General features: G+C 42.8%; 1 protein-coding gene across 1 annotated transcript; it reads right to left on the bottom strand.

The window, feature by feature from the left end:
• Positions 1–13,005: 13,005 nt before the first annotated feature.
• LOC147992253 (protein FAR1-RELATED SEQUENCE 5-like) lies at positions 13,006–15,895 on the bottom strand. The gene is made up of 4 exons (XM_087540092.1): positions 15,663–15,895; positions 15,523–15,564; positions 15,304–15,429; positions 13,006–15,219 (listed from the first exon to the last, which is right to left on the bottom strand). Exons 1-4 carry the CDS (start codon positions 15,804–15,806, stop codon positions 13,006–13,008), a joined length of 2,526 nt encoding a protein of 841 aa, XP_087396218.1. The 5' UTR covers positions 15,807–15,895.
• Between the last annotated feature and the right edge of the window lie 391 nt (positions 15,896–16,286).

Raw genomic sequence — 16,286 nt, 5'->3', positions numbered from 1 at the left:
AATGTATTGTGTGTTTGAACTGGATCTGTTGTGAACTGCCTGCTACCTATTAGAATGTTATCTATATATGTGTGGCCTTATCTTTATTGATGGTTAATGCTTCCTTCATGTTTAGTTGTTGTTTCGATGGTGCAATGATCACAAATGGCGCTTCAGTGTTGCTTGAGACATGCTGCAACACTTGTCTATGCTGTGGGCAAGTGCAACATGCCGTGCCCATGTACCAATTATACCAACTATTGAATGTGGCAATGTTCCAAAATGGCTGTCATGAATTATAGTACATGGGGTTTAGTAAAGTTACTGATAATTGTTCATCCTCACACATTCCTTGAAGGCATAATTTGAATAAGCAAAAAGATCATATGTTCCATCATTTGAACTTATGTTGCAATTAGAGAGCAAATATTCCATCATCAAAGTGTGAAGGAATTAAATGTAAATCTGGAAGAGTAATGTAATACTAGTTAAAAATAATGTGTGCAAAAAAAGGAATTTGAAATAAGATCTACTTTATTTTGTAATAAAGTTATATTACCCTACTTATTAGAATTTTGAAAATGTCACTTATTTATAAGAAAAGAAAATATAAATATTAAAAAAGATGTGTTTGATAAAAATACCTTTTGAATTTTTGGTATGTTATTATTTGAGGGGTCATGTAATTTTTATGTTATTTTTGGAGTGCTCAGGTAATTTTTATGTAAAGTGAAGGAAAAGGAAAAAAATAAACAAAAGGAAAAGCATGGGCCATCCTAGCCATCTTGGGAACCTAGCTTTAAATAAAAAATTCAAAAAAATAAGAGGGCATTAAAAAGTAAACAAATATAAGAGGGCATTATAAATTCAAAAAATTTCAAAAATATAGAAAGAATATTTTACAACGCCCCCTAGAGGTATAGACCGATGTTTTGACCAGTCAGTCTAGAGGGCACTATAAATTAATAAAAAATTCAAAAAAATATAAAACCTTGGAAACCCACCTTTGTTTGTGCAATAGATCATGTGTGCCAAAGTTGATGTCATTTGGAGGTGGTCGAAAAAATGACTGCATTCCGGAGGGGCCCTTTGGTCTAACTTAAGCCAGTTTTTGAAAAAATGTGATTTTTCCCACCACCTCCAAATCACACAAACTTTCTTGAACATGGTGACCCACATGTGCCAACCATGGCTATGAAAGAAAATTTGGAAAAAGAATATTTTACAATGCCCCTCGGAGGTATAGACCGATGTTTTGACCAGTCAGTCTAGAGGGCATTATAAATTAATAAAAAATTCAAAAAAATATAAAACTTTTGAAACCCACCTTTGTTTGTGCAAGAGATCATGTGTGCCAAAGTTGAGGTCATTTGGAGGTGGTCGAAAAAATGACCGCATTCCAGAGGGGCCATTTGGCTAACTTAAGCCAGTTTTTGAAAAAATGTGATTTTTCCCACCACCTCCAGATCACACAAACTTTCTTGAACATGGTGACCCACATGTGCCAATCATGGCTATGAAAGAAAATTTGGAAAAAGAATATTTTACAATGCCCCCCTGAGGTATAGACCGATGTTTTGACCAGTCAGTCTAGAGGACATTATAAATTAATAAAAAATTAAAAAAATATAAAACCTTGGAAACCCACCTTTGTTTGTGCAATAGATCATGTGTGCCAAAGTTGAGGTCATTTGGAGGTGGTCGAAAAAATGACCGCATTCCGGAGGGGCCATTTGGTCAACTTAAGCCGGTTTTTGAAAAAAATGTGATTTTTCCCACCACCTCCAAATCACACAAACTTTCTTGAACATGGTGACCCACATGTGACAATCATGGCTATGAAAGAAAATTTGGAAAAAGAATATTTTACAATACCCCCCTGAGGTATAGACCGATGTTTTGACCAGTCAGTCTAGAGGGCATTATAAATTAATTAAAAATTCAAAAAAATATAAAACCTTGGAAACCCACCTTTGTTTGTGCAATAGATCATGTGTGCCAAAGTTGAGGTCATTTGGAGGTGGTCGAAAAAATGACCGCATTCCGGAGGGGCCATTTGGTCTAACTTAAGCCAGTTTTTGAAAAAATGTGATTTTTCCCACCACCTCCAAATCACACAAACTTTCTTGAACATGGTGACCCACATGTGCCAATCATGGCTATGAAAGAAAATTTGGAAAAAAGAATATTTTACAATGCCCCCCGAGGTATAGACCGATGTTTTGACCAGTCAGTCTAGAGGGCATTATAAATTAATAAAAAATTCAAAAAAATATATAAAACCTTTGAAACCCACCTTTTTTTGTGCAATAGATCATGTGTGCCAAAGTCGAGGTCATTTGGAGGTGGTCGAAAAAATGACCGCATTCCGGAGGGGCCATTTGGCTAACTTAAGCCAGTTTTTGAAAAAATGTGATTTTTCCCACCACCTCCAAATCACACAAACTTTCTTGAACATGGTGACCCACATGTGCCAATCATGGCTATGAAAGAAAATTTGGAAAAAGAATATTTTACAATGCCCCCCTGAGGTATAGACCGATGTTTTGACCAGTCAGTCTAGAGGACATTATAAATTAATAAAAAATTAAAAAAAATATAAAACCTTGGAAACCCACCTTTGTTTATGCAATAGATCATGTGTGCCAAAGTTGAGGTCATTTGGAGGTGGTCGAAAAAATGACCGCATTCCGGAGGGGCCATTTGGTCAACTTAAGCCGGTTTTTGAAAAAAATGTGATTTTTCCCACCACCTCCAAATCACACAAACTTTCTTGAACATGGTGACCCACATGTGACAATCATGGCTATGAAAGAAAATTTGGAAAAAGAATATTTTACAATACCCCCCTGAGGTATAGACCGATGTTTTGACCAGTCAGTCTAGAGGGCATTATAAATTAATTAAAAATTCAAAAAAATATAAAACCTTGGAAACCCACCTTTGTTTGTGCAATAGATCATGTGTGCCAAAGTTGAGGTCATTTGGAGGTGGTCGAAAAAATGACCGCATTCCGGAGGGGCATGTGTATAATTTAGTGTGTGATTTCAAGATCAAATCAATACACAATGGCAATATGCCAAAAAAATTGCCCACCTACTAGAGCAAAAGAATTCATACTCCACGGCCTGCATACGACTAGGAACCCTGCTGTGCATGGGCCAGGATGCAGGCCCGTGGTGCAGAATATCTCTGCTGCTAGTAGGCCCCACGGGGCAGAGGGGATGAGAGTTAGGCAATGTACTACCTACAATTGATAGGAGCTTGTGAGGGGAGTCGCAGCCGAGTATATAAACCGGTGCGGCGCTCCCTCCCTTGGCGAGGTGGGACTAAACTCCCACCACCCAACGGCTATGCGCTGCGATGTGCCCTGCGCGGCTCGGCCTTGGGCCCAATTCGGGCGGGCTGACCCAGGGCAGCCTACCCGCGCGCTGATATGTTTTATATTTTCTTTGTTTCTTTTCTTGTTTATATTTCTAATATTTAAAATCAAATCTCTTTTTTCTATATTATTTCTAAAAGTGTTTACTAAAATTTAAAAAATAAGCCAAATTCTGTTGTGTTTTATTTCATTTGTTCGTTCTCTTTTGTATATTGATAATATTTACGAAATATAAACTAAAATGGTGTGTTTTATTTTAATTGTTAATTCTAATATTTCTTATCTTTATTATTTTTGAAATATTTTTAATTTGTAAGATAAAATGTTCTGTTTTATTTCACTTCTTCATTCTAATATTTGTTCTCTTCTTTATATTTGAAATATTTCCAAAATGTAAGATACTATGTTATGTTCTATTGCACTTCTTCATTATTTCAATTCTTCATTCCAAATTATAAATTTTATTTTCTGTTTGATACTTGAAATATTATTAAATCAAATGTAGTTGGGACAGTCGCATGCATACCTCCACATGCACCATGTACTAGGAGCAGGTTTATCTTCTCGGTCTCACCAATTCAGACCAAACTGTATGCACACCCTAGGATGACCATGGCAAGCATGCATGACGAGTATCGTTCATTTCCAAAACTCGATGCATTTTCTAGGGTTTTTCCGGCGACAAAACCCTACAACACTGCCCCCACGTGACGCAACGTGTGTTTTGTGTCCGAACTCGTGCACACCTTGCCTGGGGGGGGGGGACATTGGCCATGCTCACATGCTCCCAAAAGTTGGGGTCATCTCATGCATGCCCCCACATGCACTATGTACAAGCAGAACCATTCGGGTCTGCCGGAGATTAGGTCTGAAATTGGTTTTCCTTGACGGTCCCACCAAATGGTCCCAAACTTCATGCATACCCTACGATGACCATGGCATGCATGCGTGAAAAGTATCGTTCATTTGCGACACTCGATGCATTTTCTAGGGTTTTCCGGCGACAAAACCCTACAACACTACCCCCACGTGACGCAACGTGCGTTTTGTGTCCGAATTCGTGCACACCTTGCCTGGGGGACCACATTGGCCAAGCCCACAAGCTCCCAAAAGTTGGGGTCATCTCATGCATGCTTCCACATGCACCATGTACAAGCAGGACCATTCGGGTCTGCCGGAAGTCAGGTCTGAAATTGGTTTTCCTTGACGGTCCCACCAAATGATCCGAAACTTCATGCATACCCTATGATGACCATGGCTTGCATGCGTGACAAGTATCGTTCATTTGCGACACTCGATGCAATTTCTAGGGTTTTCTGGCGACAAAACCCTACAACACTGCCCCCACGTGACGCAACGTGCGTTTTGTGTCCGAATTCGTGCACACCTTGCCTGGGGGACCACATTGGCCAAGCCCACATGCTCCAAAAAGTTGGGGTCATCTCATGCATGCTTCCACATGCACCATGTACAAGCAGGACCATTCGGGTCTGCCGGAGGGCAGGTCTGAAAGTGGTTTATGCGTAACCTATGATCTCACGAGATGATCCCAAACTTAATCCGTAACCTAAGATGACCATGGCATGCATGCATGACAAGTATCGTTCATTTCCGACACTCGATGCATGTATAATATTGTAGAAATGATAGAGATACTATAAATATTGTTGAACATATACAAGTATACAATAACTAATACGTGTCACAAAGAGTTTTTTTAGGGATGAACCAACGATATTTATTTTGAGGGAAGAAACAATGCAGGTAGGTGGGCCGGCCCAGACCGCAAATAAGTGTCGGTTCCATATTGTGGAGCCCACAACGCTGCGCTTTCCATGCACGTCAATCACACGCACGTCGATCATGGGAGTAGTTGCCGTTCTGTTACACAATTCTGGGATCGTGCTAATCCATATGTTCCTAATCCCTACGATTGAGGAGCACGTTCAGCCTCGCTTCAATGGAGGAAAATATAGATCGCGAGATTGGCCATAGGGAAGTTACGACGACCTAGGCGTCGACCTCGTATATAATCTCCTCCTCCTCGCACATGTCGTCGACTAGATCGACTCCTGCTGGCGAGGCGTCGACGGCTCCGTCCGCCGCATCCCACACGCCACAAAAACCCCAAGAAGATCAAGGTCGTCCGCACGTGCAGGCCGACCTTGACGAACTACGTCGAGAACGCATCGCCGACTTCTTTCATCTTCGTCGACCGATCAAGTAAATTGTCCTCCTTCCCTTGCGCCTTCATAGCAAGCTACTTCCTCCGTCTCGTTGCTTTGATGGACTTAGGTTTACCACATATTTTCAACTAGTATGAACTCGACTAGATGCGTTCTGACCAGATGGCGTAGATGAAAACATTCTTTGGTTCTTTCATAGCATGGTAGAATAAGATGTTGTTTCTCGAGAAGCATGATGCAATACATTTTTTGTCACAAGATCCAATTATATTTTTGTCACACGATCCAATTATATTGTTGTGCACATAGAACATTAAAGAGTTATTAACATTAGATGTTGATGAACCTCAAATAGGTACCATTGCCAGACTCTAGTTTATTTACAGCTGAACAATTTGTCACCCTGTTAGTAAGACAACCAGACGAATAAGTAACAGTTTACCATATTAAATTTATTGATTATATAATTTATATGATACTCAAAGAACTTGATCAGATGCAAGTAAATTCAATTACCAATTGTAGTTATTTTTTTATTGCCTCATGTCAGCACACACTTGGCTGCATGTTGCAGTATACATGGTGATAGTTTTGTATTTCCATTAGTGTTATTTTTGCATTAGTGTTAGCTACTGCCAGAAAGTTTTATATTTTTGCATGCCTACTGTTATTTTTGCTTTAGTGTTAGCTAATGTCACGAAGTTATATATTTTCTTTCAACAGGATGGACGAGCTGAATGGAGAAATAGTATGCGCAGTTGAGAAATGGTGCAAGCTTGTTGCAGATCTATCGAGCGGTCAACGCGCTAGAGTGGCTGATACATCATTGCGCAGCATACTGCAAATACCATCTATTAAGATGCGTACCCTACTGATTAGGTATATGATTGAGAATTTTCAGGCCAGCACGGGCAGATTCATTATACAAGAGCAGGTTGGGGAGGTGACTCTCGGTGCGGTCGACGTCGAGTGCATCTTTAACCTCGAGAACCAAGGACTGTCGCTTCGGACATTCTGACTGAAGAAGGCGGGGACATGAAGGAGCGGGTGCCGCTACAATTTCTCAGTAAGACATCAGAAAACATAGTGATAGATAATCTCATTGAGGACATAATTAAAAGTAAAGCCACCGACGACGATTTCCTTCACATAGTAGTGCTGGTCCTGTTAGGAACAATTATTGCTCCCATGTCGAGCAAGATTGTGCCAAAGCAGTACTACACTTTGGTCTACGATGTGAAACGTATTTCAAAGATTAACTGGAATGCCTTCACCACGCGTGTTCTCCTTGATTGCCTTCGCATAGTGAAGAAAGGCAAACATCTCCGCCAATGGCCGAAAGGCAATTTGGCTCTCTTGCAGGTACACATATCAGACCTGTTGCATAATGTCAATTATCATATCATTGCAATTTTATATGATGTATTTTACTAACTCTAAATCCTTATTTTTTTGTAGTACTTGTACTGGGAGAAGGTGCAACCGGTCGAAGGCGAATGCGCCTATAATCCCAACTTGTCCATACAACCTCTTATGAGGAACTGGACAGAAGGTGCAGCCACTAGGAGAGATAGGTTTGACTATGATAATGGGCGCGGCCATGGTAACGTAAGGGTAAGTCATTGTGTTTCGTCTTTCTTAAATGTTTTGTAACTTAATACTATTTATTTTTTATTCATCACATGTACTTCAATATCGCATGCAGATCGAAAATAATATCACCCAGGAGTATAGGGCTCAGGAGCCCAACATCCCAAATAATGCGCCTACCATGAAGCCAAAAACCAAGCCTGCAACTGGAAACGCAAAGAAGTCGACGACAGCCGCATTGTCGGAAGATTTGATGGAGCTTCTAATGAAGCGGTGCATGGAATTCATACACACCGAGATGAGGCAAATCCGTGATCAAGTTGTTGAGGTATCACACACAAACTTTATAGTTTACAGTATGTTTGCTGTTTTAAACCATCCTATCATTATTAAGTTTATATTTCTATTGCATAGGTTGTTGGAGAAGTTGAACAAAGAAGGTGTCATGTACAAGCCGGCTGCTGCCGTGCCATCCGCGGAGAATGATCCGAACGAAGTGGATTCGTTCGAGAATGGTCCATATGAAAAGAAGGAATTCGTGTACAAGGAAGACATGGACAGTGATGGACAGCCGATCATTGACATGACGCAGCCTGATATAGTGCTTCCCGACCATAAAACCGTACCTGCGGTACTATGTATTTATCTTTCTGTCTATAATTTTCTCGTTTAATTTTTTTCTTCCAGAAATGTTCACACGATTTAGTTTGCGAAACAGAAAACCCCACCGAAGCTGAATGGACACAAGGAAGCTTCACCTGTTAAGAGTAATGATGTATGTGGGGGTACACCAGAAAACCCTTTTGTGGTTGGTACTTCTACTCTAGCACCTTCATCGGACATAGACATTTGTCCATCTTTTGTCAGCAAGTTCATGGCTAAGGCAAATGGAAAAAAGGGTGCAACAATCGATAAGGATGAGGAGGTTATGTCCGGTAAGCGGAAGCGGACCATTCCCAAGAAATTTGAATCCCCCTACGCACTTGACAAGCCTGGCAGGCGTACCAGCCATGGTCAGAGAACCTCTGGTACTAGTACCGCTACTAGAGGTATCGTAACTAACATTCTTAATTTTTTTTATTTACTACCAATGCATATGATCACCATTGTTGATGTTCATATTATTTCATGCAGCTCTATTTTCGAACAATAATGTGCCGGAGGTTGTGGCAGATGAGTTGACGCCGGAAATAATTGATGCAGCTGTTTCATTTGTCGAGTTAGCTACTAGCACTGAGAAGAACAAGAACAAAAAAATTTACTACAGTGAAGGCCGTGGCATAACTCTGACTTCCAAAAGGATTCTACCGGTACTAGCTCATAGATGGCTGTCGGACGATGTAAGTACTACTTGCATGTCCTGTTTTTAAAATGCTCAAAAATCTATGTCTCAACTCTCAACATGTAATGCGCTGATATTCTATGCAGGTTATTAATGCTTATATGGGACATTTGGAGCTGCGTGTTGGTCATGATCGTTACCTCTGTCCAGCGTGGAGGTCCAAATTCCTTGTAGATCGTGCTATCACACATGACGATCCATTGCCATCGAGTTGCAACATGGATAGTGCTCTGACCAAAGCTGGGGCAGTTAATAGAGTCACGAAAGAGTATACTGTGCGTGATAAGGTACGTAACGTTTGTGATTCATCACTACAGGATAGTTCATCAAGTATTTCCTTTGATCCGTAATGGTTTTTTGCACTGTAGACGTATATCGCATTGAATATCGACAATAGCCACTGGATGACCGTGGTCATGCACATGATCAAGAAAGAATTCCAAGATCTCGATTCGCTCTATCCTCTGGACCTAACTGAGAGGACTGTTAAAGCACTGGTAATGTAACCAACATTTGTACCATTGCTCTTACATATTGTTTATGATTGTTCTTTAACACTATCCTCTTTATAGCGAATGGCTATAGCACACGATATGCATCAGGAAAATCTTATTACACCAGGGAAATATCCGGACGTAAGTAAGTGGCCTATCAAGGAGTATGACATACCCCAGCAAGAGGATGGGTGAGTTAATAGGACATCATGCACAATCAAACAACAACACACATGTTTGTATTGCCCACCGCTAATGTTTGCATATGTACCAGGAACTCTTGTGGCCTTTTTATCACAGAATGTCTAGAACATTGGGACGGGGACAAAATCACCCGCAAATTTACACAGGTATGCTATTATTTTCGTTTGTAGACTAGCTACTATGGTGGTGTAGCAACTTTGGTTCATGTAACCTTTATGTCATTTTTTGCAGGCCACCGTTGACGCAAGGAGAAGACGTTTCGTCGCAGAGTTGATTATGTCACCTTCAAACTCGATGGAGTGTGTGAAGAACAAAATTCGCGAAATCGCAAGCAAAAGGCGCGCCTGAAGAATTCATGCGGCATGCAAGATTGAAATTTTAGTGGTTTGGATTTAGTCCGGTCGAAGGTTTCGACGGCATGATTATCTTAGGGGTTCTATCATTTTTATGTAATAAACAGGGCACATGCATGTGTATGTGTCTGTCAGACAATTTGCTCGTACAAGACAATTCGGTCATAAAATTCGCTCGCAGAAGACAATTTGGTCGTACCAATAAAGTTTTGGCTTCACTTATCAATTGTTGTTGCTTAATATTTTCTCCTTCTCCAATTTTTTATAATTATATTTTTCACGGCTTCACTTATCAAGTGTTCTTGCTTAATATTTTTCTCCTTCTCCAATTTTTTTATAATAGTCTATTTTTCTCTTCAACTGCTCTCGTAAGTTTCATATTAAAATTTTCACAATCTTAACTTTTTTTAATACTCTACCAAGCTTAGCATTCTGCCTTAGCTATCTGCATGTCATCATCTTGCATAATCTCCTAGTAATTCCCCCTCATCACATTATTATGAAAAGTAGTCATGGTAGATAAGTAAATATATCGAGCCAAAATGTAATATTACACTCATCAAAATTAGTCATGTCAGCTCGTTGGCTCTATCGCGTGTTATCAGGCATCATGTTTTTCTAGTTTGTTTTACAAACCTGTCGTTTTTTTATTATATGTATAATTAACTTCTACTGTACTCACCATAATGCCAAGCACGGCCCATCTAACCACGTGAGGGGCCCCACAGGTGGGGTATCTTCCCGACAGCGCTACACCAGCCCATTTTGCCAGGTTCACATCGATCTTTCCCCTTTTATCGTTTCCCTTTCCAAATCCCTAGCCCTCCCTCTCTATTTGCGCCTCCAAATGTCGACGGCGAAAGCATGACAGCGAGCTGGGCGTCGGGCGGCGGCGGCTGCGGCGAGAAGAGCGGCGGCGACCGCAAGTTAGGTCGAACCCTGGGTCCTGCAAGCAGGTGGGCCGGATTCAGTGGCACAGGAGGCGGCGACGGCGGATCTAGTGGAACAGGGGACGGGGGTTTCATGGGCGGCGGCGGGCCGGGAGAACCCACGGCTAGGGTTTCTTCAGTGCTACACTTTGGTGGCAAAAAGGTAAGTTCTTTACCGTTGTTCTTTACATCCCAGCATTATCGCCCATAATTCATCACCTGTGGCCATGACAAGCTCCATCTATGTGGTCATCAGGAAACTCCTAGTGGCCGTGTCTGCATAGATGCAAACAATTTTGGCAGCGCACTCGGGGGATGTGTGTTTCAGGTTAGTCTACTGAGCATGATCTTCAAACTAGTACTGCTATTGCGGTCAAGGTGCAAAAAAGTTCAGTGTTTAACGCTTGCAGCGACAAGTTCAGTTATAAAATGACTTGAATTGCTCATGATTTATTTAGGATGATATCACTTCTGAGTATGTTGAATGGGTTGATGGGGAGTGGGATAGCAAAGCAAAGTCAGTCATTAAGTATCTTGCCATGAAGAACAAGAAACTGGAGACTAAGATTACAGAATATGAAGCTGAAATTAAAAGGAATGAGAAAGAAAAGAGGGCAATGGTTAAGATGCACAAGGAGATATTGCTCTATAGGGATAGGATTTTAGGATTTGGAGGTCTTCTGTATCTTGGCCCGCTTGCCATTATGATTGCTGTCATAGTTAGCAAGTAGATTGTTCATAAAGTTATTGACATCATTGTAATGGACATGATGAAATGATGCTGAATCATTTGCTATTCAGTTTATGGGCAAAGTGTAACAAAGATTGCAGCATAAATAACATGGGGCAGCCATGATTGGTAGACAGTGCACTTTTGGCATGTTCTATATTTGGCAGACAATGCACTTTTGGCATGTCCTGTATTTGACAGACAATGCACTTTTGGCATGTTCTATATTTGGTATCTGATGAACATGGGCACATCACCTAGCAACACTACTGATTTATGTAGCAGACTAGTTCATTGTCTTGTTGCAACATAGGAGCAACATCTAGCAGCTTCCATGCAACACTGAAGCAAAGCAACAATACATATTCAATAATCAGAAATTTAACTGAACTTGGCACTTAGGGTGAGCAGTAGATATTCAGTTCTTCAGCCACAAAGAACCCGATCAAACCGTACCGATTGCATAACTTATATGCTTACATATAAAAGCATACCTAACCAACATCAAACCCAAAATAATGTTAACTTATATGCTGAAACATATAACAGCATACCTAACTTAAGATAACCAGCAGCTTCCTCCTCCTTCAGCAACTGTGCCCATCTTCACTTCTTCAGAAATTTGAGGCGGCGTGAGCGGCGCACCACACATGGAGAAGCCTTCTTCTTGACCACCGTTGTGTTGGACAGCTGCGCCACCTAATCCTGAGCCACCTCCTCTTCTTCCACCTTCACTATGTCAGGAGGAGGGGAAGGAGCTCGACGTCGATGGGCATTGTCTTGCCACCCTCGACGGCGACCGGCGCTACCATCTGCACAACGTCCTCCTCGCCCTCCTCATGGTCATCAGGGATGACCAGTACCTCCTCCACGTCATCCTCCATGACATCAGAGCCCAACGGCAGCACTGGCTTCGACACATGGCGGACCTGGTAGTCCGGGTTGACGGGCGCAGGGACAGCGAGCTCGACGTCGATGCGGTCCGCCCTCGACGCGACGCGTGCTGAATCTGGCTGCATCGTCATGGTGGTGGAGCGGTACATCCACCACCTTGCGCGCTGAACAGGGGAGTCGCTCAGCGTGGCCTCTCGCATTGCCCACACGAGTAGGACAGCCGGCGGGATGCCGCGGCCGTAGGGGAAGGCGCGCTTCCTCTCGGCGTTAGTGAGGACTTTGACGAGGCCACGCGCGTGGTTGACCAACATCTCTGTGCTGGGAAACCAGCCGCACACCTCCGTCAACTGTGCGCGCCACCCCTCGTCATCGCCGGCGAGGTTCATCATCGCTCTCTGCCAGCCGAGGCTTCTCTCCATGGAGGCGGCTGCAGCGGTCGCCGGCGAGGGTATTCTCGGTCTACTGTAGGTGGGGATAAGAGGGGAGTTCGAACCGGCGCCCGTGGGAGGTGGGTGAGTGTGTGGTGGGGAGGAGAGTGGTACAGTAACTTATTTAATGGCATTTAGGACGTGGGCAGGGGAAATGTACAATAATATTCTTTCTACCTCCCGCCCCGGTCATTACACAGTAAAGAATTTTTTTGATTTTTTTTACAGGGAAACATCTTACTTTATTTAAACAAAGACTGGGATCTCATCTGCTAATACACTAAGGATACAATCAGGGGGCCAAAGCCTCCAAACCAAAGAAACACAAGCGCCTACAGCTACCTTAGCCAAAGTATGAGCCGGCCGATTAACACAGTAAATAATTGAAGCAAGTGTTCTTCTCTTGTTCCTTCTCCAATTTTCTGCACCTGATAGAAGACAAGCTAAGTTAATGAATGATACAAACTTTAATAATCCACAATGCATACAAACACTTACTTCTGATTTAGTTTGCATTTCTTGCTACGTCTAGTGTGTCCTACCAATTTGCAAGCGCCGCACCGGGTTTTCAACTCATCAAAAGAGAGTGGTCTACCATTTTTCGAGACAGGGCGGCTCTCATCTGCCTTTGTTGCACCTTTGCTTGACACTTTCATAGGATCTTTAACCTCAATCATGTTGCCTTCACCATCGTCCACATATTCAACTGCACACTTACTGATGTCATTTGTTTGCTTCAACAAATTTTCCTGTAGCAGATCATACTCATGAATCTTAGCTATCACAGCCTTCAAACTCTCCTGTAACTGATCCCACAAAGCAGGGTGTTTGCATGCCGCATGCATAGCTTCAGACGCTAACACACTGACCTGGCTATATTTCATTCTTTCCCCGGCCCCAGTCCAACCAAATCCCAACAGATCACTTGTGCGCCTCGCGGGCAGTCCCAACCTTGCTTCTTTCGTGAACCGAATAAGAACTAAACACTTTGGTATTTCAGATATGTTCAAGTGCTTCAGTACATGGAATATGTGCTTGCAAGGTAGACCCTTTCGAATCATTCTTCTGCAGCTGCACCTTATAGTTTCTGCGGAATTTACTGGTGTATACTCCACCCAAAAACGGCGCGTCCGGTTATTCTTCCAGGCCACGATGTACTGCTGTGATCCATCTCCCAGCTTAATTTCTACAATCTCCATGCCGTCAATTTTTCTAAGATCATCCTGCAACATATAGAAGTTTGCTGGAGTGAAGACGTGAGAAGCAGCTATCTCAAGTTCCCTCGAGCTAGTAACTGGCACCGGTAAACTCTGTGAGGCCGTGCAGTCATCTCGCGCCTCGTTTTCACGGATACGCATAACGGCGTTCTCATAGTGCAAAATCATATCCACCAGGGTCATTTCACCGTCTAGGTGGAGGTGAAGGCATGAGTTCAGGCTTTCACTCCGCTGGTTGCTTTTCATGCCAAGCCAAAACCCCTCTGTTAGATATGCCGCGGCCCATAGTCTCCTCTTCTTATACATCCGCCTCAACCATGTAACAGTTTTTTCCGACTGCCATTTTTTGGAAAATGCGTGCCATCTCTCCTCAAACGTTGCCGTGGACGTGTTGTAGTACAGAAGAGTTCGGAACTCCTTCAAGGACTTGTGACTGAGGTGAATCTTCATATTTTTCTCTATGTGCCACGTACATATACGGTGCCACATGTCTGGCAAGACTTCGCGAATTGCCTTGATCATCGCAGCGCCGGCGTCTGTGATAACACTCTTAGGCATATTTTGACACATGGACCTCAAAAAAGTCTGTAGAAGCCACACATATATCTCCTCGGTCTCGTCCGAAACTATGGCACAACCAAAAACAATGGTCTTCTGGTGATTGTTATGACCAACAAAAGGTATGAATGGCATACCATAGCGGTTCATCTTGTACGTGCTGTCAAATACAAGCACGCCACCGAAGTCCTCATAGTCATGACGAGACTGGGAGTCGCACCAGAGCATCCTATTCAAATGTCCTTCCTTATCTAGCCTGTACTCGAAAAAGAAGCTAGGATCCCTCTGTCTCCTACTCGCCATGATGCCTATGGCTGTGGCAGCATCACCTTTTGAAAGCAGCTTCCTCTTCTCCTTGGCGCAAAGGTTGTATATTTCACGCCTAGTAAAACCAACACCGCCATACCATACATGCTTGCTGATGAAACAATCCATCATGTCGTGAATTCTAATCCCTGCAGCTCCCATGTACATTATCTCATGCTTCTGGTACTCTTTGATTTTTCTGTGGGACCAAAGAAAAGGTACCTCGTCCGGTCCTGCCAACATATGGCTATGCTTGTCCTCAAAACTTTCAACATACCAAACCCCACGCTTTTGGTCAAGCTTGACGGTCAGGTGCGCTTCGCAAAAGCAGCGTGTCTCGGCTCTGAGCCTACGGCTGTGTCCTTCCTCTGTTAGCAACTTGCTGTCATGTTTCCCTTGTCTTGAACAAACAAACCGCCTACAACGCATATGACGTGACTCTGTTTTGCTATGCCTGACCTTATTCTTTCTAATGTTGAAACCATTATCTCTAGCATAGCTATTGTAGAAATCATACGCAGCATCGTGAGACGTAAAGGTCATTTCCATTATCTGCATGAACATATCCCTCTTATCATCTGCACTGGCAGTATCTTGGACATTCTTTGCACCATCATCTTGTGTCACCTACACAATCAAACCACAGCCATGAAAACAGATTTCTATGGTTTAACATTACATACTTCCATAGAACATTGATTACACACATACCTCACTCATGATGACCGACGACTCAGACTCCCCAGAACCAGGTGCATCTAATGATTCGTCGTTAAGCCCTGTCTCCGCGTCGGATTCACCGTAATAGTCATACGCATTATGACATTCGGAAATGAACTGAAAAATACAACACAAATACATAATTACTTATCATATAATATTCCAGAAGAAATTCAATTTGCATGCCAACAAATCTTTTCACTTATGTACCTGACTAATGTAATCTTCATTCGAGAGCTCCGAGTTGTTTTCCTGATCATCATCAAGCTCATCGATCTATAAATTTTCAACACAAAGATTTAATGTTGTCGGATGCCATCAAAAAATTACAACATGACAATGCCACTCACATTAAGATCGTCCCATTCGTTCCCATTCTCTGACCGATCTTCACGATCTGAATTTTCATCATCTGACCAATCTTCTATCCAGTCTTTCATCAGTTCTCCAAACTCCATGTCTACCATGATATCAGTTAACTCCTCGTCCGCCATTTCCTACAACCAATATTATGTATCATCACATGTGCAAACATTATCAATGATGAAATATAAAACACATAGCACACGATCACGGATGTTATGTAAACAACCGCAACCGAGGCCGTTCAGATCTGCCAAACTTATTAAGGAAGATGGCCACGGCACCCGTCATGATCACTTTCAATCGCGAGGAACTGCACGATCTCAAAACCTAGCTAGATCTGTGATTACCTCTGCCGCCGGATACCTAGGTTAGCCGCCACATCAAATAACGATACCGGTGGTGCGCACAGCCGACGGCAACCGACGCTACGTGAACCCAGATCACGAGGAGCAACACTACCGGAACAAGATCCACGATCGCATGCGCCGCCGGGTAGCTAGGTTACCCGCTCCGCTAGGTTAACCACTGCCACTGGCGCGGCGGCAGTTCGTTCGATGTTGCCGCGAGCGAGACTAGAGGGGGGACGCGGGATGCGGTACTTGTGCGCG

Source organism: Triticum urartu, chromosome 1A (assembly GCF_056163025.1).
Source record: "Triticum urartu cultivar PI428250 chromosome 1A, HENAU_Tu73, whole genome shotgun sequence".
In the NCBI taxonomy this organism is placed as follows: Eukaryota; Viridiplantae; Streptophyta; class Magnoliopsida; order Poales; family Poaceae; genus Triticum; species Triticum urartu.
Note: the sequence above shows the minus strand (reverse complement) of the source record. Positions and strands in the feature narration are given on the sequence as shown.

Bases quoted from the DNA above. Each gene is read 5' to 3' on its own strand.
- LOC147992253 (XM_087540092.1), bottom strand. From the start codon at position 15,806: ATGGCGGACGAGGAGTTAACTGATATCATGGTAGACATGGAGTTTGGA. The intron at 15,430-15,522 runs GTACATAAGTGA...TGTATTTTTCAG, and splicing joins ATGAAGATTACATTAGTCAG to TTCATTTCCGAATGTCATAA. The intron at 15,220-15,303 runs GTATGTGTGTAA...TTGATTGTGTAG, and splicing joins CGTCGGTCATCATGAGTGAG to GTGACACAAGATGATGGTGC.